The 26,424-nt window shown below is 48.1% G+C and overlaps 2 protein-coding genes across 6 annotated transcripts; both read left to right on the forward strand.

Annotated features, from left to right (window-relative positions):
• Positions 1 to 5,221: 5,221 nt before the first annotated feature.
• On the forward strand, positions 5,222 to 6,979 carry HMX2 (H6 family homeobox 2). The gene is made up of 2 exons (XM_042961223.1): positions 5,222 to 5,489; positions 6,426 to 6,979. The coding sequence occupies exons 1-2, from the start codon at positions 5,222 to 5,224 to the stop codon at positions 6,977 to 6,979; spliced, it is 822 nt and encodes a 273-aa protein (XP_042817157.1).
• A 4,184-nt stretch (positions 6,980 to 11,163) lies between these two features.
• Positions 11,164 to 22,331, forward strand: BUB3 (BUB3 mitotic checkpoint protein). Of its 5 annotated transcripts, none has more exons than XM_007073778.3 (8): positions 11,201 to 11,289; positions 11,760 to 11,954; positions 12,537 to 12,606; positions 14,447 to 14,598; positions 17,218 to 17,376; positions 19,072 to 19,249; positions 19,534 to 19,750; positions 20,730 to 22,331. In XM_007073778.3, the coding sequence occupies exons 2-8, from the start codon at positions 11,760 to 11,762 to the stop codon at positions 20,743 to 20,745; spliced, it is 987 nt and encodes a 328-aa protein (XP_007073840.1). In that variant the 5' UTR covers positions 11,201 to 11,289; the 3' UTR covers positions 20,746 to 22,331. The 5 variants fall into 5 exon arrangements, with proteins under 5 accessions (XP_042816587.1, XP_007073840.1, XP_042816585.1 ...); XM_042960651.1 differs by having other exon boundaries at positions 11,249 to 11,342; XM_042960652.1 differs by having other exon boundaries at positions 11,249 to 11,342; positions 21,980 to 22,331.
• The last annotated feature ends 4,093 nt before the right edge of the window (positions 22,332 to 26,424 follow it).

Consider the following 26,424-nt stretch of genomic DNA (forward strand, 5'->3'; position numbering starts at 1 on the left):
TCCCGGAGTGTGAGCCCCTCCTGTGGAAGTCCCCTAAAGGCTGCTCGGGTGGGGAGCGGCAGCTTCTGGAGAATCTGGTCTCAGACGGCAGCGCAGTCCTAGCTCTCCCCGGGGTCCATTTAACCGCCTGGGATTTCCTGCCACCCTTGTCGTGCCTCTACGATCCGGTAGACCTTCATGCGAGCGTCGGGCAGTTTCGGAGACCTGAGGCAAGGGATAGCTGGAGGCTGCGTGCCTCGTTGGAGAGTTCCCAGGAGGTGCACACTGGTTGTACTCGCCCAAACCCTTCCTTGGCTGCTGCTCCAGACGAATCTGCCGGGAGAAACTGCCCCAAATCTGGGTCACCGGGGTTCCAGAAGGAGTCCTTCTGGCTGCGGTGGAAGAAGAGGAAAAAGAGCTGGGGTAGAGGTGTAGAGCGACCGAGCGAGCGCCCCGGAGAGCGCGTTGCGCCCATCACTTAGGAGCGGTCAGGTGGAGTCACCTGGTGTGCCTCACCCGAGCGCAAATGTCTTAAAGAAATAGAAAGAATCCCCTTCTCTCCTGAGCTCCTCCGCCGCCCTCGCCCCCCGTGGTGATGGAGTGCACGCATCAGATTTTCATCAAAGTTCTATTAAGTGAAACATAGGTTGCAGGGCACCCTTTGATTGAAACAGTTTAAATTTTAATTGTGTTTTTAATTTGACATATAGTTGCAGAAAGGAATGACACTGCGTCGCCAAGGGGCGGTCGATTTTCTTAATTTCTCCCAGAGGAATTGATGAGTCTATCAGGCCACTAGATTGGAAACCCATTAAAGCTCTCTGGTTAGGCTGTTAATTGGAACTTGATGGATGTGGGGGGGGGGCGGTGTCGGGGCTCGGCTATGCTGATCCAATCTTCATGACTTTCTGTTTTCCAATAAATTACACAATTCATTTTCCAGCCGCAGATTACATAAATTGTACACCTCTGGGGCTCTCTTTTTCAAATAGGGAGCCCTTTTCCCCAAAAGCCTATTGCGAGATGTCATTTGCACCAAAGAACGAACAGCAGAGGTCCTTGAATGAAAATCGAAACATAATCAACGTTTATACTTAGAAAATTTATTGAGATCATTTTCTCTGGTATTTCCTTATTTTAAAGTTTGGACGCGCCATATATCATAATCCAGTCCCGTAAAGGTGGGGGGGCAGACTGTGTTTAATATTTATCGAAGCTTGATTCCAAGATCAAACTTGTTTATGACTTCATCTGTCATTTCGGAGGGAGCCTTCTTCCACTATTACTCGGCTCAGCCAGCCTATTTCCCAACTGCTGCAGAGCAGAGAGGATCAATTTTTATTAGGCTCGGCAAGTTTGCTCTGGGCCGCTTTAATATTGAGCAGTGGCATAATCTCGAGACCTAAACTTTAAGCGTCCTTTCAATCTCGGAAAGTTTATCATTCCTTGGAACCCGGTTGTGTCTAATTCCTAGGGAGGGAGCGATCCCCAAAATGAGGAGGGGCCAGAGCCCAGAGTTTCCGCGGTTAATCTGAATGGAGCAGGGAGGGGCGGAGCTATCCCGAGACTCCGAGGGGTGGGGTGGGAGGTGGTGCGGGGTTGAACGATTGCTACACTCGAGGGCAGAGAGAATGGGTGTCTGTGGGTGCTGGTTCCTGGAGCTAAGGGTTCCTGGGAGTGTGTTTTACAACTGTGCTGGGCCCAGGAGAGGGCGTCTGGGCCTTTGAGCTCTGGGTGATGTCTCGGGGACCCCCGGATGCCCCAAAGGGATGGTGGGAAGATCTAGTCTTGGCCTTCGGGCCCCTACCGTGTGACTGCGGTCAGTGCACGGGGGGGGGGGGGGGGGGGGGGGAAGGGGGAGCGGAAGACAACGCAGGTGACCCGTTCAGAATAGCAGAGGAGAGCCCAGAGGAGAGTCCTTCGGGTAGCAGAGCTGGGAGTCCGCTGGTCTCCGCCACGGCCTCCCCGCCTCCGTCCTGCTGCCACCATCACTTCCTTGGCTAAGTGGAGAGGGTGAGTGTGCGCGCGCGCGTCTGTGCGCGCGCACTAGTCAGAGCTCAGAGAACGTCTGCTGCCTCAATGCGTGTGAACGCGTAAGCGTTTATGCAAGCGCGTGCATACAGCTCAGCGCGTGCGCGTGAAGAAGTGCGGGGTGTGCAGGTGACAGAAGCTACGCGGGACTCAGTTGTAGCGCACCTCTGTGTAGACCAGACGGTCAATGCGAGAGAAAGTGGGGTGCAAGCAGAGTACGAGGCCAGATGGCTCCTTTTGATCTCCCAAATTAGCCTGGGGTGGGGGTGGAGGTGGGGGCAAAGTTGTGGGGTCGCGGGGCTGCGTGGTTTCCTAGTTTTGAGTCCTCAAACCAGGCTGCATGGGTCAGCTCACACCCCTCCCCACCTGAGCTCAGTCCCTCGCTGCTTCCGGTCTTGGAGTTGCATCTCTGAAGCCTACCCCAGAGCCCTGCCGCCACCTCTTAGGGTCCCCGCCCTGGCAGAGGCCAACCCCGTGGGCCCTTGACCCCGGGCTCGGAAGATAGCTGAGGTCCTCACGGACTCCATGCCAAACTCCATACCAACGTCTGCTCCACCCCTCGCCCCCTCCCAAGGGCCTGGTATTGGCAGTGGAACAACCTTGAGCTTCAATCTTGGTTACTCTGCCTGGGCTGGTCACTTTTTCCCCCCGGGAGCCTCAGTTTCGCCGCCTGTACAATGGGGTTAAAGATCTGCACCACAGGTTGGCTATGAGGATTAACGTGAAGAATGATGGGAGGCTCCCGGCGTGTTCCAGGTTGCTGGCACCAGGTATTTACTAATTTGGAAGGGTCCAATCAACACCCGCACCCCACCCCCCCCCACTCTGCTTTCTTCCCCAGAGGGTGGTGGGTTCTACTCCTCGGGCTGGCCAATTTCCCTTGGGATATCCTTGGCTAAGGCCAGGAGATAACGCCCACTCAGGGTGTTTGAGGAGGCAGAAAGGCCGCAGGCGGCTGAGAGTCGGCTGTGTCTTTCCAAGAACCTCCCCTCTGTCCCCCAGCCGTGCGGGAGCGCGCGGGACAGGCTGCGACGTGGCCCTGGAGCTTGTGCCGCGGCCGCGCAGAGGACGCACAAATTGTATTTCAGCGCCGGGTCCTTCCGGGTTAATGAGCTGACACCATGATTAAAGCTGACCATTTGTAATGTGTCTCGACCCCGCCGCCGAGCCCTGAAGAGGTTAATGCGGTGACGGAGGCCGGCACCTGCCCCTCGCCGGCCTCCCGGGCCGTGGCGCACAGCCCCTAGCCTCCACCCCCTCGCCTGCCCCTGCTCGGCTGCTCCGCCGACTCCTAATCAATTAGCCCATTAACGAGCCCTTCGAGGAGTTAAGTAGCGAGAGGTTCTGCCACGGGTAGGGCTGCAGTCGGTAACTCACCGAGGCTAATGATATTATAAGCGCTTTACTCAATAACCCCGCGCGGCGCGGGCCAGGAGGGAACTGCACCGTCATGGTGCGGCGTCTGGACATTTGTGGGGACCGATTCCAGAGTCTCCTATCACCTTGGTTGCATTTGGGGGAATATCTTAGGGGCAGGGGGCTCCCAAGAGCTCTTGGTGGAGCGGTCCTGGGGTCGCAAACCGAGCTGGTGTTGCCTGAGTGCCTCGGGGCCTTACTTCACCTTCCTTTCCTCTCAGCTTGTGTAGACAACTGTGCCCCTGTAATGTTTTGCCTGCGCCTGGCTGCTTCGAGGTCCAATAACAGCTGATAGGGAATTAAAGGGGCAAGAACCAGGGCTCAGAGGTCGCCAGGAGGAGGGAAGGAACCACGGTTTATTGAGCACTTACCCCTCGCCGCCTCGGAGTTGGCCATGCAGACCTAACTGTAACTTCTTCCAGGTAGGCATTTCTTCCCCCAAGTTTAGGAAAGGAGGAAATCCAGGCTCAGAAGGTTTCAGTGTCATGTTCAAGGTCACCCAGATGAGATTTGAATGGACTTTGCCCAATTCTAAAATCATGACCCGTTCTCACCTCTTTCTCCTTTTCCCAGCATCAAAGCGCCTCTATTTCTGCAGTAATTCTGTGACCTGCAAATTTGCCAAACAAACAAACAAACAAACAAACAAACAAAAAAAAAAACCCAGAAACTTGTGAAATAGAGAGTGGGCTGTGGGCTATTCAGCAAAAGTTTACTGAGTCCCTACTATGAGCTCCTAGGTCTCCTGGGCTTTCTGCAGCTTTCCATCCCTATCTAAGGACATCCTCAAAACAGGAGAAAGGGGGAGATGCTAATGAGAAGTTCATTCCGCCAGGGAGGGCAGTGAGGCTCTGACTCGTCCTGATTCACAGCCTGTAAATGGTGGGGCTGGGACGTGAACCAGGATGTGTTGCCACAAGATCTAGGTCTCTCTTCCACACCCCCAAGGATCTTGCAGCCCTGTTGGGCCTGCGACAGGGGTGGGACCTGTAGGCTGGGATGGTCAGAAGTTGTCTGCCCCGGGCCTGCCAGTTAGGGTCCCAGGGAGGGCATCTGTTCGGAAGCGCATGCTCTTAACCCCCCTCCCTCCCGCGCCGGGCGCAGTGGTCTGCGGGGCGCCGGCTCTGCCTGCCGGTCCGGGGCCGGAGGGGTGGGAGGGTAGGGAGGATCTTGGAGCAGCCTGTACCAGCTCCTCCGGCGGTGCGAGGACCGTCGCCTGAGGGAGGCGTCGGGCCGCTCCAGCTCGGAGCCCCGCGCTGCCCCTGCCCCTCAAGAGGGCCGGAGTCCGAGCGGTCAGAGTCGCCACAGCGGCCAGGAACCTGGGGCTGGAATCTATGCTGCTTTCCGCCCGGCTGTCCCTGGATGCACACAGCTGATGCCCGCCGGGTTCTCGGCGCGCTCCGGGGCGCACAGTCGCTGCGTGCCGGGCCTGGGCTTTTTGAAAATTTCCGGGGCCGCTCGGCGGCGCTGCGATTGGCCGCGTCGGGGTAACCTCTATGCAAATGAGGCCGCGCCACCTCCGCGCCGGCGGAGACCCCGGGAGCTGGCGGGCAAGGACGGGGCATTCGCGCCGGGGCTGGGCGGGCGCACCCAGAGTCGGGCGGGCAAGGATCCCCGCGCAGCCATCCTGTGCCCGCGTGTCCCCCGCGCAAAGGGGACGCCTCACCAGCTTCGCCGCCCCCTCCCCCTGGCTCCCCTCCCCGCCCCTCCCCCCGCCTGCCTGCCTGCACCACCTTCCACCCAGATCGTCTCTAAAGGGAGTTCTTGGTTTCCTCCGATTTCTTATGAACCCAGGATGGGCAGCAAGGAAGATGCAGGCAAGGGGTGTCCGGCGGCCGGCGGCGTCTCCAGCTTCACCATTCAGTCCATCCTGGGCGGGGGCCCCTCCGAGGTGCCACGGGAGCCCGCCGGCTGGCCGGCCAGGAAGCGCAGCCTGTCCGTGTCCTCGGAGGAGGAGGAGCCGGACGACGGCTGGAAGGCACCTGCCTGCTTCTGCCCAGACCCGCACGGCCCCAAGGAGCCGGGCTCCAAGCATCACCCCCCCATCCCCTTTCCTTGCCTGGGTAAGGATCTCACGCCGCCGGGTCGGCCGCGAGCAAGCTCTAGGGGCGGGAAGCTGTGCCGGGGTCCAGGCCCCCTCTGGCCAGAGCCCCGGCCGCCCAGGGTCGAGGGAGGAGGGGAGGGGACGCGCGCGTTGTTGTCTCCTCCTCCCGGAGGGGGCCCGGGAGGTGACTGGGAACACAGACCTCGCGCGGCGCGGTCTTGGAGAAGGTTGGGTTGGAGGGAGAGTGTACCACAGCGGGCTGGGTACAGGGCCGGCCGCACACACGGCTCTGCCCTCAATATCCCCCTCGTACATCGGTCGGATACTCTCCGAACAAGAGGTCTGGAAGTCGGGTGCCAGCGGTCCGTCTGTCTCTACCGCAATCTCTTCCAGCGTCTTTTTTCTCCTCTCCCTCCCTCCCCACCCCCCACCCTGGGCCTGATTACCACTCCAAGATGATTGACAATGGTGCCTTTCAGAGACGGTTCCTCTTTACAACATCTGACGGAGGGGAGCCCCGCGTTAGTCCTTAGCGTGATTTCCGAACAAACGGCCTGTGAAATGATGCCATACTATAAAGCTCGGGGAACTCTGCCAGCTCAGTTATTACAAGGCAAAATCACCTTTTAAAATGATGCTAATGTCCCCCTCCCCCCCCCCCACCGTCCAGACCTCCTCCCCCTGTTGCCACACGTCCTTTCACGAAGCTGGGGGCACCGAGACCCCGCACTCGAAGCGGCTGGATCCCTCTCCCGCCGCTTTCCAAGGCCAGGGTGCTGGGCTTCGGGTTCCGGCGAGAGGGAGAAGAGAAAGGGGTTGGGACCAAGGCTGCAGCCGCCGGCCGCACCGCCCCCCCCCATCACCACCCCCGCCCTCCCACCCCGGGTCCTGGCCAGAGCTGGGGCTTTCTGAGGCTCCCCAACTCCATGCCCTCCTGTCTGTTCTCACTCCCCAGGTACCCCCAAGGGCAGCGGAGGCGCGGGGCCCGCGAGCTCGGAGCGCACGCCTTTCCTGTCTCCTTCGCACCCGGACTTTAAGGAAGAGAAAGAGAGGCTCCTGCCCGCGGGCTCGCCGTCGCCAGGGCCCGAGCGGCCGCGGGACGGCGGCGCCGAGCGGCAGGCGGGCGCCGCCAAGAAGAAGACGCGCACGGTCTTCTCGCGCAGCCAGGTGTACCAGCTCGAGTCCACCTTCGACATGAAGCGCTACCTGAGCAGCTCGGAGCGCGCCTGCCTCGCCTCCAGCCTGCAGCTCACCGAGACCCAGGTCAAGACTTGGTTCCAGAACCGCCGCAACAAGTGGAAGCGGCAGCTCTCGGCCGAGCTGGAGGCGGCCAACATGGCGCACGCGTCGGCGCAGACTCTGGTGGGGATGCCGCTGGTGTTCCGGGACAGCTCGCTGCTGCGGGTGCCGGTGCCGCGCTCGCTCGCCTTCCCGGCGCCGCTCTACTACCCCGGCGGCAACCTCTCGGCCTTACCTCTCTACAACCTCTACAACAAGCTCGACTACTGAGCGGCCGCCGGCCCCGCGCCGCGCTCCCCGGGGCCCCGGCGCGGGGCGGGCTGCGGCCGGAAATATTAAGAAATACACCATGTGTATTCGTTATCTCTTATTTATGGCCTCTGCCCTACTTTTCGTTTCGAGCGTTTCGGGTATTTATCGGCCTTTTCTCCAGCCACATCGCCTGCTCTCGCCTCCCCCCCCCCCAAAACCAGTACGCTTTGAAAACCATGTCGGAGGGGATGTCCTCGGGTGGTGGTGGGAAAGGGGGTTTCGGCCAGATCGACAGTGACCGGTAGAAAAGAAATATCAGAAAAACGCCAACCAAGCCAGGTACACTCACCCCATATAGACACCTGTATGTAGGTACACGCACACGCAGCCGGCCAAGCCAGCGGGGGGCTTTGGACAATGAGCTCAACGCCTCTTTTCGTTTCCCTCGTCCCGAGGATGGGTAGGGGCGAAAGGGGGAGATTTCAGATCTGTAAATATTTTTAAAGAGGGGGAAAAAAAATAAAACATTTTAAGCATCGTTGCCAACTTTGGTGAGATTGATTGCCCAGCGTGCTGACGCGCGGCTTTTCTTCGTTTTTGGTGGAAGCGTGCGACAGCAGACGCCGGCTCTCCCCACGTGGAGGGTGGGACCGGGGTCAGGGGTTAAAGGTGGCGACCTTGGCGCCGCCGAGGCGGCACGTGGGCTGGAGCTGCACCCCCCCTCCACTCCCTTGATGCCCAGAGTCCTGGCTCAGGCCACGGTGCACCTGGACGGGAATCCAGCTCCGGAGCCCGCGCGGAGAGGGACAAAGGCCGGGAGCCTCACTGCTGAAGCGCTGCCTCCCGGGACCCAGTATCTACCCAGCACTAGGAGCGCCTTGGGCTGGTCCGCAACAGGGCGCCCTGCGACGTCGTGCAACCCGTGCCACGAGCCTCCTTCCGAGGGCGAAGGTCAGGTGGGGTGGCGCTGCCTGAACCAGGTAAAGAGCCCGCTTTGCTCGTCCCTTAGCCTGGCGCGACAGGCTTGCAGCCGCTCACAGTTCCGAAGCCGGTGGCACACTTGAGCGTCCCTCGCGGCGCGGGAACCCGGCGCCGAAAAGAGACGATTCGGCTGAGCAGGGATCTGAGGCTGGAGACTCGGCAAAGAAAGCGCGGGAGGCAGAGGCGCTTCCCCGCACTTTCAAAAATTGTTGTTGTTTATCGTTTTCATTGTGCGTGGCTGAACGGCGGGGTCAAGGGCGAGCACTTGGCCGGTCGCGCTGAAAGGGAACGCGGCGCGCCGCCTGCACGCCCACAGGCTTTCGCGCCACGGGATGGGAGGGCGAGGCGCTCAGAGAATAGCCGCGCGAGCGGCATGTAAATCGCAGAGTTTTGCAATGTTTGACCGCAGCCGCCTGTTCCTTGTAAAACGTCGGAAAAGATGGCTGGACCTTAGAGGAGGAGGGTGGCTCGGTGTCACGTGGGGAGAACTCCCCGGCCCTCCAGCCTCTGGTCCTGAGGTCCTCTTAGTCGGTGCAAGGGTGCTGGAAGTGCGCAACGCGGAAGTAGGACCTCACCCTCTGGAAGGAAAACAGTTGCGTGATAGACTGGTCTCTGAGCCGAGAGGCATCGAAATTAATCAGCGTTTTATGAAAATATAGGATATCTATTAACCGTCTATGTGACCCGCAGTATTCTGCCTGAAGTGCTGGGTCTCTCGTCCACATTTTGAGGTCATTGTTTTCCTCTCACCTAAGCTCTCATGAAAATTACAATCTCTTTCAAGATGACGTCAGAAGGATGTTATCCAAGAATACATCCGCCTATTCTGTTTGTTCTAGTCCACTTATTTCATTTCAGCTTAGTTAAATACAGTAAATATTTACCGAGCCCTAGAACTTGCTGAGAACTCTGCTGACTATTGTATAGTCAGAGAGGGAAAACAAAAGAGACACTGGATCCGTTTTCTTCTAATTTATTTGGTCCACATATTTTATTTCCATGAAGTTTTTCTTTCCAGATGACCCACTGTAAATTCTTCTTTTCCTTTAAAGTTGTTATTTGAATATTCCATGGAGAAATAACCCATTTTTCTCCAGGAACTACTTGTATAGGAATATTCCATCCATATCATTATTGTCTGCATTTCAATAGATTATGTGTTCGTCAAGCAATGATGGTTTTAACAGCATTGGCTCACTATATCCTCCTTATGCTTACTACTCTTATTGGAAGTGGGTTTCTCTAGCTACTCTGGTCTCTGAATGGCAGTGATTTTGCCCTTAAAATATCAAGGATGACACTTCTCAAGTTTGTCGTATAGTGGATATTTCAATCTTTTTACTAATCCAGAAATTAGCAGTCCAAGATGATCCAACAGTGTAATTAGTTTCTAGGAATTCCTCTCTCTTACAGGTAACTGATTGTTAATACACACACACACACACACACACACACACACACACACACGACTTGAATTTGGATTTAAAATGTTCAAGACTCCATTGTGGCCAGATCTCCTATCTCGAGACTATCAATTCATTTGAATAATCAGCAAAATCATCAGCCTCCTTTCAGGCTGTAAACTGGATTTAAAAGATTGACGGTTCTTAAAACTCAAATAGAGTTCAGCTGCAACTGCCTGCCCAGAGGGACCTGAATCATACACACACCGTATAATGAAATACACTTAGATTTTATTATCAGATAATTCATGTTCAGAATCTCGAAACTCTAATAGAATTAAATGAACAACTGGAAGAGGGAACCAAATAGAATTATTTGGAGATAAAATTATTTAGCCAAAGTTAGAATGGGGGCAAGGCACTGCATTTTAAAATTCTTAACCTCACCATTAACTTGTTGAGAGAGAACAGATAGAGAACCAAGTATGAGGACTGGTGAGGAGGGAGGGCAAGAATCTGTTCTTTTAGGAGTAATATCAGCACAGTGGGCAGAAGGGTGGTTACTGTGAGTGTGTTTATTGTGCTGAGAATCATAAAAAGAAGTGCACCTGAATAGTGTATGTGAATGTGTAAAGGCCAACAACATTTTTTTCTCTATTAGTGTACCTTAAAAGTTAAACACTTTAACTCCAACAATTTCCTTCCACTTCATAGAAAATCACACAAGAAAGTAAGTTTTTTTGTGTGTCATAAAAGGCAGTGAAAAAGCGGTTGCAGTATGGATTAAAGTAAATATTGCCAGTGAGTTTTTGATATTCAAGAGTAATCGAGTCACAGCATTCTAGGTATAAATTAAGAATTACTTTTCTTTCATGGATATTATGTCAGTTACAGAAGCAACCTTCTTGATTCTCCTATTTCTGGAGGAGTCTAGAAACAGAAACTCTAGGGAGTTTTTGGGGTGGAGGTGGATGGGGAGAAGCTGTCATTGTAGCTGTCATTTTCAGACTCTGCTGAAACATATGTCTAAAAGAAGCTTTTGAGCTTTAACGCACTGCAGAGTAATTGTTTGTTTTCCAGTCTGTCCACCCTTCTGGACAGAGTCCCCCAAGAACGAGGACTGTTTGATTGATGCATCTTCTCAGAGTCCCTCACCAGGCCTGCTCAATAATTGTTTGCAAAAAAGATGGAATGGAGGGATAAAGCCTAGTATAAATAAGGGTGAATTTCTGTGATATCGATAGATCTTAAGACAATGGGAAATGTGAGACCCTCGTTCACAGGTGGAAACTCCAGGAAAATGGGAACAAATCAGGGCAAAATAATGCAAATGATTAGGGCAAATATTTCCTTCTCCACTCCAATTCTTGGTTAACTTCATGGCTATATGCATGTCCAGTGAAAGGGAGAATAATTTATTTCTATAGATGTATTGACCAAAATGGGATTTTTTTTTTTGTCTGAGAGACCGAGTCGGGGTGGGGGGACCCTAAGGGTCAAACTGGAAAGAGCATCTATCCCACTTACTATCCAGAAAACCGGCAGGGCGTCGGCCCCAGGGAAACTACATTTCCCAGCGTGCCGCACAAGGGCGGGAGAGAGCGTGAGCTCAGCCTTGGCGCGATGCTCTTTGGGAATTGTAGTTTCCACTCCTTCCTCACGGGCCGGGGGGCTCAGCCTTGTGATAAAGGGAGACCACGTGATCGGAAAAACCGTGGTTTGCCTTTGAGCCGGAACAAGATGACTGGGTTGACCGACGCCGGGCCTCGGAGCGGACCAATTGGCGGCCTCGAATGAGACGTTGGCGTTTGAAATTAGCCAATTGCAGCCATGCGCTGGAGCTTCCTCTCCGCCTCTTTCGCCCAGCCCGCGAGTGCTCGGAGGGAAGCGAGGAGGTGGCGCGTCCGCGAGCGGCGGCCAAGTTGCTTCTGAAGGGAGCCCAAGGTAGCGGGGCGAGGCCACTGGGCGCAGGGACGGACCCGTCGGGGACTCCCCAGGTCCGGAGCTGCCAGAGCCGTCCGCAGGGAGCCCGTTTCGCTTCCATCGCTCTTTATTTTCGGAGCGTCTGGGGCGGTAGGCCCGGCGGAGGGGCCGGGTTGCGGGAGCCCGCGGCGGGCTATGCTGGGGGCTGGAGTTAGGGGTGCGCCGGTAGGGGTCGGGCCGGTTGGGGCGCTGAGCGGGGGCGGCGGGGGAGGAGCGGGGGAGTCCCGACCGCGGTGGGCGCGCACGCTCCGCGCAGGCGCAGACGCCCGGTAGCCTACGTTCGCTAGTTCCCTCCCCGGTGAGACGGCCCCTTGCCGGCAAGGCACCCCTTCACCGTGACCCCCCCCCCCCCCCCCCCCTCCCCCCAGTGCTCGGCCAGCCCAGCACCCCGTCCTGGACCTTTGGGGACTGACTGGTCGCTTGTTCCGTAGATGACCGGTTCCAACGAGTTCAAACTGAACCAGCCACCCGAGGACGGCATCTCCTCGGTGAAGTTCAGCCCCAACACGTCCCAGTTCCTGCTGGTCTCCTCCTGGGACACGTCGGTGCGCCTCTACGATGTGCCGGCCAACTCCATGCGGCTCAAGTACCAGCACACGGGCGCCGTCCTGGACTGTGCCTTCTACGTACGTGTTCTCCGTTCGCGCACCTGCCCTCTTTGTTTTCGGGTATCCTGTGTTCGGAGCTTCCTTCTAACAGCGTCGGGTGGAAGCTTTTGTCCGTAGGCATTCGGGTAGCTCTTGACGTTTTCCTGAACACCCGTCTTGAGCCCAATACCGTGTTTTACTTTAACTTTTCGCGTTGGGGTTATGTAGAAGTCGGAAACTCGGTCTCCTTTCCAGTGGAGTAACCCTGCAAACTTTTTGGATACATGACACTTGTATTTGAAATTTGCCCCAAGACGGTAAAATTTGGTTGCTTTATAAAAAGGTTGGTTTTTTTTTTCCAGTAGGAGATAGAAATGAAATGCCTGTTTTCCTCTCAGCCAATGTGCTGAAACAGTTCTTAGTTTGCTGATGTGGTTTTTGCTTTCTTTTGTGCGCTTGGGGTTGTGTGTCTGTGTGTGTGTGTGTGTGTGTGTGTGTGTGAGTGAGAGAGAGAGCTCACATCCTGAACGTAAAGTGAACAGATGGCTGTAGGAACCGGAATTTTGAAACACTGTGTAAATGTCTGTAACTTTTAAATGTCTTGAAACTTTTATTTTGTAGGATCCAACGCATGCTTGGAGCGGGGGGTTAGACCATCAATTGAAAATGCATGATTTGAACACGGATCAAGGTAATATGGCCACATTTCTACCAGTTTATTGTTTTCTCGGCTCAGGTACTAAAGTGTAAATGTTTATTTAGGAAAAGTGGCTTCTGAATTGCTTAGTTCCCAAGTTGTTCAGGTACAAGTAAAAGTGGCTTGAATTTAGGACTTTTTTTTAAAAATGATCACCGTAAGTTACTGATCACAAAATACCGTGCATTTACTTTCTCAGTAAATTCAGTTCCATTAGGATCTCCATTCTAAGTCTTTACATGAAGTTGCCCTTAAGGATATGACTTTAACCTGTCCTCAGAAGGGGACTGGATTCCACAGTAGTGTCCTGTACATTGGGATTTTCCAGGAAAGTGGTGATGTTTGAGTGTTCTTTGTTCTGAAGCAATTTTGGTTCAGACTGAAGGAAGATAGGTTTTTAAAAACTAGATATAAAAATAGTCGTCTCCAGCTTCTATATTAATTCCACTTGTGTGATTATTTAGCCTAGAATATGCCTGAGTTGCATTTATTGGATGAGTAATAAAATGACACATTTTCTTATAGTTAATTTAAGAAATTAACTGAATAAATTAAGAAGTTAATTGAGGTGCAGATAGGAAATGACTTACTCAATTTTTTGTGGTAACTTCGGAGCAGAGCAGAAGTGCAATGGAACTTAAATGCACAGAGCTCTTGGAGCATTAAAAAAATGTCTTTTTTGTATATGCATCTATTAGGTACAGTTGTACTTGAAGCAATTGGCGAGGTACAAAGATATGACTACATGAGGGTGAGCTGGACAGTGGGAGGATGGAAAGAGGATGGACACAATATTGAGTCAAAAAAACCCAAACAACTCAGAAGAGGAAATTTCATGAAAGTCCCCTTGTCATGTAACTTAGAACTGCAGATGTTTGGTTTTGTTTGTTAGCAGCTTATTCCACACAGTAAGTTAGCTTGCAGGTTTGGGTCCTCTTTGTTGGAAAACTTAGGAGAAAAAACACACTGAAATACAAAGATTTTTGATCTGGAGACTATAATTAAGGGAATTAGCTGTTTATTCGCAGGAGGTCATTGCCGAACTTCATGAGGAATTTTTGTGTGTGTGTCAGTGATATGTTTTTAAATAGATGATTTTTCTGTTTGAGGATCAGGACCACATAATCTTTGTCGTGTCCTTAGCATGTGGTATAGATTTTGGCACATACCAGACATTTAGCACATGTTAGTTGAATGAATGAATGAGACTGGGTGAAGAGTTGAAATTGAAAGGAAGGAAATTGTGTATTGGAAACTTGATCCACCATTTGAAAGCCGAGGGGACTCATCCCGAGACTCCCTGCCTTCCTTATCCCCTAGCTTTCAGATGATACTGTTAACACGTAAATAAGTTTCTTATAAATATTAATCTAATGCAGCAAGTTTTATCCACTTCCAGAAGACCAGAGGTCTCTACTCATTCATTCATTCATTCATTCAGCAGATATTTGAGTACCTCCATGTACCAGAACCTGCAGTAGATAAAGTCAGAACTGTAGAGTTGGACAAGGTTTCTGATTTTTAAGGAATCTAGAATCAAGTGAGGAAAATAACAGCTATGCCACCCATTTAACGCAATGTGAAATTCAAGTCAGCCTTTGGTATGTGTCATGCCAGTGAATCAAACTATGCATTGTAAGGTGAACAGAGGAATGGGTGACTGTAGTCATGGAGACATTTTTCTGTGTGCGGACATTTTCATCGAGTTGGTGGAAGCGGATTCATTACAGTTTAATGAATGTTTCCTTCTATTCACTTGAGGAATCTTTGTTCAGGAGAGGTAGTAAAGGTGGGTGACTTTTTTTTTTTTTTCTTTTTCTCCCCCCCACTGTAGAAAATCTTGTTGGAACCCATGATGCCCCTATCAGATGTGTTGAATACTGTCCAGAAGTGAATGTGATGGTTACAGGGAGCTGGGATCAGACGGTTAAATTGTGGGATCCCAGAACTCCTTGTAATGCAGGGACCTTCTCTCAGCCTGAAAAGGTAGGCTCTTTCCTTTTATAACAAGAATTTTAGTCTCACGGGTGATTTGACTTGGTACATGTTTGCTGAAGGTGGTGTTGAACTTGAAGGTTAACTACCAGTTGATGAGGAGCGCCTGGCTGGCTCAGTGAGTAGAGCAGGCGACTCTTGATCTCAGGGTCGTGAGTTCAAACCCCATGCTGGGCATATAGAATACTTGATTGAGTCTGTTTTACAACACAGATGTTTTGAAGCAAAAGGAAATGAATTTTGGTGTGTGGGTTAACTTTTTTTTTTTTCTGTTGTCCTCTTTGTGCCAGATGGCACTAGTAAATAAACCCACTGCTGTGTATTATTAATGCTTTAAATCCCAGGACTGAGAAGCAACTCCGTGCCTTTTCAGAGAAGTCATTTAGCAGAGACCGTTGGATTGCCTTCAGTTGGGTTTGACGCCCAAACCAGGGAGTAGGATGGAGCGTCACTCGTTTTCACTTAGGACCCGAGGTTTCATTTGAGCGGACTGTTAAGAGGGTGAAATGGGTTATCACTTGAGGTGAGAAAGGTGTCCTGCATTCCTCGGTTTCTGCCATTTGTGTATTTATTTTTATTATTGATAGATGTAGTTTGAAGGCTGTACTGAGGGAAGCTTTTTAAAACTGAAACTGTGTGTATTCTAACCTTTTCATCTGGACAGTGAAAGTAATTGAGCATTCTTGCTGTATCCTCATCAGCCTTTATCAGGTGGTAGTTGATTTTAAAGATTGATTGTTTTAGCAGTTTAAAGGTATCCTTCACTTGAATCTATTTCCTTAGTGTAAATATACTATTCAGTTCCCGTTAGCCATCATTATATACTGTAGTGCATCCAAAGAGCCATTATTTTTGTCACATCACAGTCGAATCTACTCCTGGCAAGACCTTTGTTCAGAATAAAATAATTGCATTGTTTCTAGTTTTGATTTATGGTTGTATGTAACATGTTAAGAGCTGTGATAAATTGCAGACAGAATATCGTATAATGGACAGCCACACTGAATCAAGCTGCTTATTGGTTCAGCAAGGTTCATTATGTCACTTTTTTTAATACTTTCTTTGATAAATGTATAGACCTAGTCAGTGGCATGACAGTGGTTTCACTTGATTTACGATCAGTGGGGATAGAAAGCCCTATTAGAAGCTTGTGTGTCACCTGTATAGTAAAGATTTAAGATAAAATTCCCAATCTGATCGTGCTAGTATAAATCGATCTCTTTCTGGATTCTGTGTTGTTTAAGTTTGGCGTTTCACATGTCTTAGGTTAATTTCTGGTTTTCTGCAAATGTGTTTTTTGAAGAAACTGGTAAAGCTTTACATCTTTCTTATTTAAATGTGCTTAACTAAATCTACTGTTTTGAATCTTTTTAATTCCTCGTAATTTCCCTTAGTCAGATTAGTTGGTTGAATTTGAAGGCCAGATTGTGGAGATGATTTGATTGTTAATTGTTAAACCTAACTTGGTATTTTTGGTTGGTGGTATGTATTTAACACACTGGTGGCTACTAACCTTGTGTTTTAACCACTGAACGTTAAAGAGGTGTCTTACATTGCATGGCCTGGGTTCTGTTCATTTTTTAATAGTGTTTCTTCAGGTTTTAAAATACTAAATCAGGTTCAATTAGAGTTGCTTATTAGTTGAAAGTAATAACCAGAGTACCGTTGTATATCTAAAGTCTAGATTTAAAAAAATTCTTTAACGTGATCAGGAAAATACATTGTGCCACCTTTTTCATCAGTTTGCTGTCTGTTTGGTCCCCAAATAGCATGTTTGAAAATAAACCACTTGAAATGCTTGCTTGCAGGAAATTCCGTAACTTGTTATAAAGGAATTTTTTGCGAAAAGTCGTTGTAATACTGCAAAAAGGGCATGATGGGGGCAGGGGATAGATGCTTTTAGGGGAGAAGATGCTTTTTAAATTTTCACTAATGATGAACTTTGTCTTGAGTGTTTAGTATGACATCAGGGCACAAGAATGTGCTTTGTCACATGCCAGACCACTGTCCTCGTCTTTTGAGTTCATATGCCACAAAAAGCAACTAAGCAGCTAATTAACGATGGCTTCTTCATTCTTCTTAGAAAGGCCTAATTTTATTCAGTGTGACAGCTGAGAAAAATCAAGATTTTTAGAGTCAAACATGAAATCTTTTTTCAAAAGGTGGTCATAGAAAAATAACTTTGAAAATGATTATCTTATGAAAAGTTAGATGCCCGTGGAGAGGTTTCTTGAATTGTTTTATGGCTTTATTGTTTCCTTTTTGAGTAGTTTTTACGGTTTTATATTGTCACTAAATGAAACAAGAAGACTGGAAAAACTGTTAAATAATTTGTTTTATCATGAAGAGAATTAAATCTTCCAAAGTGTTTTTGCAGAGTTAGAATGTACATCATACAATACTTCGCTAAGTATTAAGGATATATTGGGTTGAAGATTTTGTGCAAATTACTTGGTTTGTAAAGCTGTAATATTTAGAATTTAATACTGGTGTTTGAGAACCTGATCGGCTAACTTTTTTATGGTTTTATGATTAGTGGACTTTTGGGGGACCAAATATCATTTTCTGGCAAATAGGTGGATTTTAGTGAGTTTTGGTCTTTCTTGAAAGGTGTATACCCTCTCAGTGTCTGGAGACCGGCTGATTGTGGGCACTGCAGGCCGCAGGGTGTTGGTGTGGGACTTGCGGAACATGGGCTACGTACAGCAGCGCCGGGAGTCCAGCCTCAAGTACCAGACCCGCTGCATACGGGCTTTTCCCAACAAGCAGGTGCGCACCTGTCCCCCCCCACCCCCCCTTCCTTCAGTTTGAAAATAAGAGGATCTCATTGGTCATTGCCTTTTAAAGCTTCGCTTCTCTTTTGTTTGTAATCAGTAGTGGTTTAGAATTTGCTGTTACGTTTTCAGCAGCCTTGTGTTACAGAGTAGTGTGTTAACCCAGTTTCAGAGAAGACCTTGACGTTCAGAGAAATCAAATCATCTACCATGGTTGGAACAGAGGTCTTCTGATTCCTTGGTCCAGGATGCTTGACAGGTATACGGTAATCCAAGAGGGTTTTGCAGACATTTCCATTCACCAAACCCATGAATTCAGACTTAGATCTGGAAACTCAGGATTATGGAATTGGCTCTTCTCTCTCTCTCTCTCTCTCTCTCTTTTTTTTTTTTTTTTTTGGCCTCTTTGTAACCCTAACACGAATGGAGTTCTTTAGCAGGTCTGACAGCAGCACTTGGATTTAAAAAAAAAAAAAAAAAAAGCCACTGAAGTTAGGCCATGCTCTTTACATAATGACTTACTCTTGATATACAGGTTCTCCTCCCTTGTCATCACTGCTAAACAAGACTGCCCTGTTTATTACTGAGCCCCTTCTCCCCTCAGATCCTGAAAGTTTGAAGGACAGTTGGGTGGTGTGGTCAGCTGCTGTAAGAATTTTACAAGAGGAAAAGTCATTAAAAACGGCAGTTATCTTTGGAATCTTCTGCTGTCCTTTCATGGTTGAGGAGCTGGATGCAGTTATGCTGGTTATTCTCTTGGCCCTTTATCTCAAAAGGCTAGTGCCTCAAATGGTGATCCCTGTTCTTTTTCTCAGGAAATTGTAAATTTCCATTGAAGATAAGGAATGGCAGTTATGTGAAACTTTTCTAGATCTAAGCATGTGATTAAAATATCCTTGCATTTATCAATCTCATTTTTAGGTCACATCTAAAACTTTGTTAGACTATCTCTAGTGGGTCATGGAAGTTTCAGATTTCACTGATTTTTTTTTTTTTTTTCTCCCTAAGTAGTTCTTCAGGAATAATTTGTTTTCATACCTTGAAGAATTAAAAAAAAAAAAAAATCAAATACAGGCTCATTTATCTTATGTTTTAGTTTCTTTGACATATTGTCATTTCAAGGAAAGGTGAGAAAAGGTTTGAAATGGTAACCCACTTTTGAACATTGTTGAAAATCTGTGTCGTTTATGTGTGAGCTCAGCTTGCTGTAGTTCAATGCAAGGGGCAGGATGACTGAGATGGAAGGCTGGCATTCTAGCTCATTTGGATCTTTGATCCCCCCACTGGAGGAATCCCCCTTCTTACAGTTGTTGGAGGTAGAGAGGCCCAGGGCATAGCAAATTATATCCAACTGATGGAACACATTTGAGCCCCATTTGAGCCCCCTCTGGACAGGATGAATAAATGATACTGAAGCCCTTTAGGATTCTTGTCTATATTTTAAAAAGTTACTAGATGTGATAGCTTTATTGTTCTTTTTCTATAGAACAGGTATTCATGTTCTTTAAGTTCTGGAATGGTCATAGCTTTGTTAGTACAGCTTAAAACCTACACCTGGTTAAAACCTGGCTGTACTTACCTTTCATTTCTGAAATAACCGTCTTTAGCACAGGTTGAATTTGGGAATCAGTGCTTTGTTTTGGGAAGCTGGAGTCACCAGTTTTGTCCTTCTTTCCTTCCCTCTTGGCAGGGTTATGTATTAAGCTCCATCGAAGGTCGAGTGGCAGTTGAGTACTTGGACCCGAGCCCTGAAGTGCAGAAGAAGAAGTATGCCTTCAAGTGTCACAGACTAAAGGAGAATAACATTGAGCAGATTTACCCGGTCAATGCCATTTCCTTTCACAACATCCATAATACATTTGCTACAGGTACGGGATGGCAGGTGAACCTGCATCGCATCACTGAGATAACAGATTTTGCTGTAATTGAACATGAGGCATTTATACTTAGGCAGAGTTTAAAAAAAAATTGTGCTTGCTTTTTCTGATATTTAGGGAGCAGAAATTTTATGTGATCCTCTGTGGGGAAAATGTAACTCATGTGACCTTAAAAACTAACCGTTAAAGGTCCTGGTTTTTTTTGTTTTTGTTTTTTTTTTCCTGTGTCTGCTTTTTAAGAACCCTTGTTTTACCTCTCTTGAAATGACTTCTAGGCGGCTCTGATGGATTTGTCAACATTTGGGATCCGTTTAACAAAAAGCGACTGTGCCAGTTCCACCGGTACCCCACCAGCATCGCGTCGCTTGCCTTCAGTAATGATGGGACCACGCTCGCAATAGCATCATCGTATATGTATGAAATGGATGACACGGAACATCCTGAAGATGGTATCTTCATTCGCCAAGTGACAGATGCCGAAACAAAACCCAAGTGAGTATGCTTCACCTGTATGTGAGCCTTTGCTTGCATTCAGCCCAGGATTTATTAATTTTTCTAAATTCACGAATAGCATTGTTGATGCCTGCTCGGTATTACAGCTGACTGTAGGGTTGGAGTTGATTTTATCTTGTTCTCCCAAGCTTTCAATATCCGTAGGTTGATAGACGTCTGATGGATAAAATTGTGCCCAGTTGTTGGGTAGAGAAGAATGTCAAACTCTCATTCTTCTTGAATAGGCACTATTATTTGAATCTCTGGAGTTATTACTAGCACAGTGCTTCAAAATTAAGTTGAGGAATTCAAGAATAATTTATTTTAGCGAATCTGTTTAAGATATTTGAGAATTTGAACCACCAAAAATCTTTCCTCTCCACCGAGGTTGTTCCTTTAATATTTACACAAAGTGAATGACCTTCAGGTCTTACTGGAAACCCAGAATAATGTGGCCTTGCCTGGAATAGCAGATTTCCGTAGTTTTGAAATTTTCATAGCTGTCTTTGGCTCTTGGTTGTAACTGTTGACAGAGAGGAACAATTGACATTTTTTTTGGTACCAACAGGGCAAAGCTCTTTACTTAATTACCTGTACCAGGCCTAAGGGAAAACTGATACTTAGGCGCTTGTTTAAACCATAAAATACCTGCCCCTGCGGGTCTTTGTCCCTGTTCCCTGTCCCTCTCTACCCAGGCCTCAGTAAATATAGAATGACTGAATGTTTTCAAGATTCTTCTACTTTTCTGAGTTAAAATGGTTTAACACCCTTGCTAAATTGGTTGAGTCCCAGAGAAGGGGCAGAGTGTTAAATATTTCATATGATGCATATTTTTACAGATTTGACTTTAGCAAAGACTTAGTATGTGAAGCCTGTTGGATAAAGGGCTGTGTTTGCATTTAATCTCTCACTTTTGTGTTTCTTGTCCTGGCCGGCCATTTTGATCTCATGCTGTTCTTTTTTTCTTTTGAACTTGTAGGTCACCATGTACTTGACAAGATTTCATTTACTTAAGTGCCATGTTGATGATAATAAAACAATTCGTACTGCCTAGTGGTGGATTTATTACTAATAACAAAGAAACCAGGGAAATATATTAATCTTAATATTATAAGAACCTGAAAATAATGGAAAAGTGGTTTTTGTTGATTTTTTTTTTTTTTTTTTTTTCTTTTAAACCGAACACTCTTAAGTGCATGAGACGGTTGATGGTTTGCTGCATTAAAGGTATTCGGGCAAACAAAATTGGAGGGCAGTGATTGCACTTTTGAGAATCAGTTTTGACCTTGATAATTTTTGTTTCCACTGTGGAAATAACATGTTTGTAAATAAATACAGGTAATAAAAACCCCTTTGCATTCTTTCTGGACCTTAAATGGTGGAGGAAAAGGCTCTTGAGCCATTTGTTTCTTTTGCTGGTTGTAGTTGCTAATTCTAAAGCTGCTTCAGACTGCCTCATGAGGAGGTTAATCTACAATTAAACAGTATTTCCTCTTGGCCGTCCATTATTTTCCGAAGCAGATGGTTCATCGTTTCCTGGGCTGTTCAACAAAGCGAGGTTAAGGTTAGACTCCTGGGAATCAGCTAGTTTTCAATCTTATTAGGGTGCAGAAGGAAAACTAATAAGAAAACCTCCTAACTTCATTTTGTGACTGTAAACAATTATTTATTAGCAAACAATTGATCCCAGAAGGGCAAATTGTTTGAGTCAGTAATGAGCTGAGAAAAGACAGAGCATATCTGTGTATTTGGAAAAATAATTGTAACGTAATTGCAGTACATTTAGACAGGCATCTATTTGGACCTGTTTCTATCTCTAAATGAATTTTTGGAAACATTAATGAGGTTTACATATTTCTCTGACATTTATATAGTTCTCATGTCCATTTCAGTTGCCCAGCCGCTGGTGATTAAGGTTAAAAAGAAAAAAAATTATAGTGAGAATGAGATTCACTTTAATGTAATGCCCTGAAGCAGAACACGAACTTGGCTTGGCCTGTTCTAGCTGGTTCCAGATAGTATTTCTGTTGTCAAACTTCTGGTGTTTCATATGTATTCTTTGCACATGTACGTTTTTGAATGGGACTTGGACGTCTCCTGAAATTGATCTATGACGTGTTTTTAAAAAAATTCTTTTGATAACAGAGAAAGGTCTTAATTTTAAGTGTTTCAGTGGAAACTTAGTGCAAGTCTGAACCCATCTTTTGAAATGTATTTTCTTCATTGCAGGTCCACGTAATCATCTCGTGAAAGTGGTTTCTCTGTGGAAAGCTTTGTTTTGCTTCCTACAAATGCATTGCATACTTATCCCCTAAGGGATGCGTTATAGTCATTGTGGACACCTTACTTAGTATGTGGATTTCCCAGTTTTCTGTCTTAAAACAACTTGTCTGTGTGCCCTTTCATGCTGACTTTGTGTAGGGTGAGGAGTCTTTGTGTCCTCGTGCGGTGGTCTGAAGAATTGTCCCCACCCCAGCAAGCCCCGTGGTTGTTTATGAGCAGCTTGAGCTCTTTTTTGTAAAATAATCTAAACCTGTTATTTCCGTGCTGCCTAATAAATCGGAGATTCAGAACCCTTAAATGTTGGATGTTTTTAAACGTTGGTAATTAATGTAATTTACTTCATAAAAAGGCTTCTGTAAAGCAAAACTCCCTCCATCAAGGGCCTGGTGGGGATGACATTGTACCTTTAAGTCCACACTGCCTCGTTTAATTATGCCTATTCTGGTGTACGTTGGGGATTCAGTCCTGGCTAAAGTGATCTGTTGGAGTTGTGCCATTTCCCTGGTGCCCTCTTCTGGATCGGCGGGGCCCCTGAGCCGACTGGGCTGCGTCACAGGGGGGGCATGGACCGTGCATGGCTGACGGGCGCCCTTTGGCGTGGCGCTCTCCTGGTGCCGGTGCGGGAGGGCACATGTGGCCCATACATCCCTGGGCTGGCGCGGTCCCCGTACGCGCGCACACAGAGCCAGATGACAGACCCGGCTGTACTTATCCATCAGATGCTAAATCAAAGTGAAGCCCTTGGGATGGTCAATAATGTAACAGCCGGAGACTAACTGACGATATTGGTTCTTTAGTGTGATTATGTGCTTTTTAGAGTCATAACCACTTGGTCGCGGACAGAGCATAAATTTAAACCATTGTTTAACTGAAAGAGAATTAATACGGTATTGTCAGAGGTGACTGAAATTAAAGCAACGTTTGGGACCTGTTTCAAGTAGGTGGTGTGGGAGAGCTTTTTTTGGTACTTCTGTGTGGATGTCCTCTCCTCTCTCCTGAAACTCGTCTCAGCCTGAATGTGTCTCCTTGCCTCCCCTGTGGACCGTTAGCCACTTCGCGGTTTGCCTGCTTATGATGACAGCTGCTTTCCCCCAAATGACCCCGTGTGATTCCTTAGTGTTTTCAGTGATTTCCCTTCTCCACGGTCTCGTCATGGTTTTTAAGTTTCTCTTCTGTTTTTTTTTTTTTTTTTAAGTGTATTTGTTTATTTTGAGAAAAGAGAGTGTGTGTGCACAAGCTGGGGAGGGGCAGAGAGAGAGGGAGCGAGAGAATCCCCAGCAGGCTCTGCACAGAGCTTGACCTGGGGCTCGATCCCACGGACCGGGAGATCATGGCCTGAGCTGCACACAGTCAGGTGTCGGGCGCTCAACCGACTGAGCCACCCAGGTGCCCCGCTTCTGATGATTCTTTCTGCTGCTGCTCTCCCGCTGTCTTAAAAGGGCCTTCCGCCCACCTGGGGGCGTGCAGCAGCCTTCGGTCTCTGTCCTAAGTTCTCCCATCTTGTGGAGCAGTGACTTTCAGACCTCTTAGCTGTGATCCCAGGAGGAAATCTGTCTGAACTGCAGTCCGGAACACAGAGGTCGATACAGTATGTGTAACAGACACAAGTTTCATAAACTTGCCCTTTGTGCCTGGGACGCATCTGCTTGTCTTTTCTCTTTTTCTAAAGAAATGCTGGTTACGGCCCCTTGAACTGTGTGTGTAACAAATGCCTTGCCACCTCTAATTTGAAAAAGCTGCTCTATACCACTCAAGACTTTAAACACACTTGCTTTTTTTCTCACGCTGTGCTTGGGATTGTCAAGTGCTCCCCGTTGCTCATAAACGTCCCTGCGTCACTTTACGGGAAGGTGTGTGTCCGAGGCCCGCAGATCACCAGGAAGCCACTGCTGACTCTCCTGGTGCTCGCAGAAGAATGGGGGCTGACCGCTGGGGACTCTGACAAGTGGATGGAGATGTGGTGGCAGCGACACCTGCTTCTGAGTTCTGTGTAGAAACTTAGGGGTACATCAGTTCCTCCTCTGTTCTGGGGAAAATCCTGGCCCTGTTGGAAGGACCGAGGCCACACTACACACTTGGCCTCTGGCATTCAAGCCCTTTATTGTTTTGCGTTTGTTATCTGTTAAACGTGTTTCCCAAGGTGTTTTGCTGTCCATTAATCTCTTCAGTGAAAAAGGATTGTGTGGTCAAATAAGACTAGATTTCTTCTCCAGGAGCGGAAGCTCAATACACATTATCCTGTTAAGAGCTTGGAGAACGAAGCAACGAAGACGTGCCTGTTAACTTTGTTAAACCTAGTTTTCCCAAATTTCTTTGCCCCCGAGCCTCTGTTCTTTCCCCTCGTCCCCTGTTCCCACACCCCCTTCCCCATCCCCCCAACACTGTACATTTTACCGTTCCCCAGAAAAAAGATCAGGATTTTGTACTCAGTGCTGGGCTGTTTGCTTTACTGTTACTCAGATACACGTGCTGACCTTCCAGATTTCACAGTGTTGCTCACACTTTTCCCTTTTCTGAATTGCTCTTTGAGTTTTCATTTGAATCCTTCTGTAAGGTCCTGTTCGAGATCCCGTTTTCCATGAAACTCTCGTCACTGCAGCTCGCGAGAGTATATTCCTCGAAGCTTGTGGGAAGCACCTCCTGTCTCTATACCTTTAGCATATGCTGCCTGGCATTTTACCTGTTTTGTGTGTCTGCACCTTACCTCACCTGTTACGTTCCATCAGAAGTGGGGAGCACACGGTTTTGTATGCTCTGGCACATGAGCACTGCACCACTTCGGTGTTGTTGAATGATCGGGGTGATCTCTTTTTTCAGAATAATTTTCATTGTAATTTTGGAATAGCCCTTCGGTGTCCAGTACGCTGGACATGTGATCTTTAGCTTTGTTAATTCAATAAGCACTTGACAACTGGTACAGAATTAACGTTTATGGTAGACAAATTTGGATAACTGCATGCAAAAAAACGAATTGTACTATCACCTGGTCCTACAATAGGAGATGACAGTTTGGTTACTCAGAATATCCATCCTTCAGAATTCTCTGTGCACATCTTCCTGTAAATAAGCGTTTTGTTAACCACATCAAATGAAAATGCCTGGGTGAACGTGTTTGGAGATTTTCTTTGAGATGGTTTGATTTATGGTACGTGCCATGCGTCTTTGTGACATTTACTTTGAGGAGGCGTCCTAGGCGTGCTTTGAAGTCGTCGGTGGCTGGTCAGCCCCTAGAGCATTTGAAGCCTGGGTGTGAGCGATCTTACGGCGGTGGCCGAGAGGAGTCTGGCCCTGGCGAACTCAAGACACGGATTTCAAATCTGCACCCCCAAGTGTCATATTGGGCAGGTGTTCCAAATGGCTGGTGACGGTTGGTAAATGAGCTGCTTCTCACATGGCCTCACTCTTTCGGCTTTTCCAGAGAGGCTGCAGGTGCCTACTTTACCTACGTCTAAGATGCTCCTGAGCGATACGGCGGGGGTGGGGTGGGCTTTGGTATATATCATTTGATAAAACTTGGGTCATATAGAAGAAACCTGCTTTTTATACTTAAATGGGGGAAATTTTCTCATAGTTTGTTTCTTGCCTTATTTTTAATTGCCACCTGGTAGGAATATTGAACAAATATTTAATGCCTGCTATATGCCAGGCACTGCTATGTGTCGAGGCTCCGGTGGGAAGTAGGATAAAGTACCTGCCCTTGCTGGGTTTCCAGTCTGGGGCAGGGATTGTGGCGGGCAGTGATGAGCACGCGGGCAGTTCTGGCTGGCAGGTGCTGTGACTCCATAGTGTGACCAAGTTTTGCTTTCAAGCACTTGGCTGACCTTTGGTCCTCACACCTATCCTGTTAGTGAAGGGGGCAGTTAGGTTTGGTGATTGCTCTTAAACCTGAACTCATTAATAACGCAGACACTGTAACAACCTGGGCACCAGGAAGAGCCGTGTGGACAGAGAGCCCCTGTTCAAGAACTTTCTGGTTAGTACTTTAAAGAGGAAAGAGTGTTGCGAGCTCCTGTAGTCTTAGAGCCCCCTCACCTGTTTGGGCTGCTATTCCTCCAGAATTGTGCCTGCTTGTTTTTTTGGGGGAAGTGTGATGAGACAGCTTGAGTCCAGCCTTCGAACCTGACTCTGAATCCTCACTTTTCTGCTTGACCCCTTGAGTAACAGTGGTGAGGTCAATTTCTTCCTTTCTTTTCCTTTTTTTTTTTTTTTTTTTTTTTTTAATGTTTGTTCATTTTTGAGAGAGTCCAAGCATGAGGTGGGGAGGGGCAGAGAGAGACACACAGAATCTGAAGCAGGCTCCAGGCTCTGGGCTGGGCTCACGAACTGTGAGATCATGACCTGAGCCAAAGTCGGACCCTCAGCAGACTGAGCCACCCAGGTGCCCCTGTGGT

Source organism: Panthera tigris, chromosome D2 (assembly GCF_018350195.1).
Source record: "Panthera tigris isolate Pti1 chromosome D2, P.tigris_Pti1_mat1.1, whole genome shotgun sequence".
Lineage (NCBI taxonomy): Eukaryota > Metazoa > Chordata > Mammalia > Carnivora > Felidae > Panthera > Panthera tigris.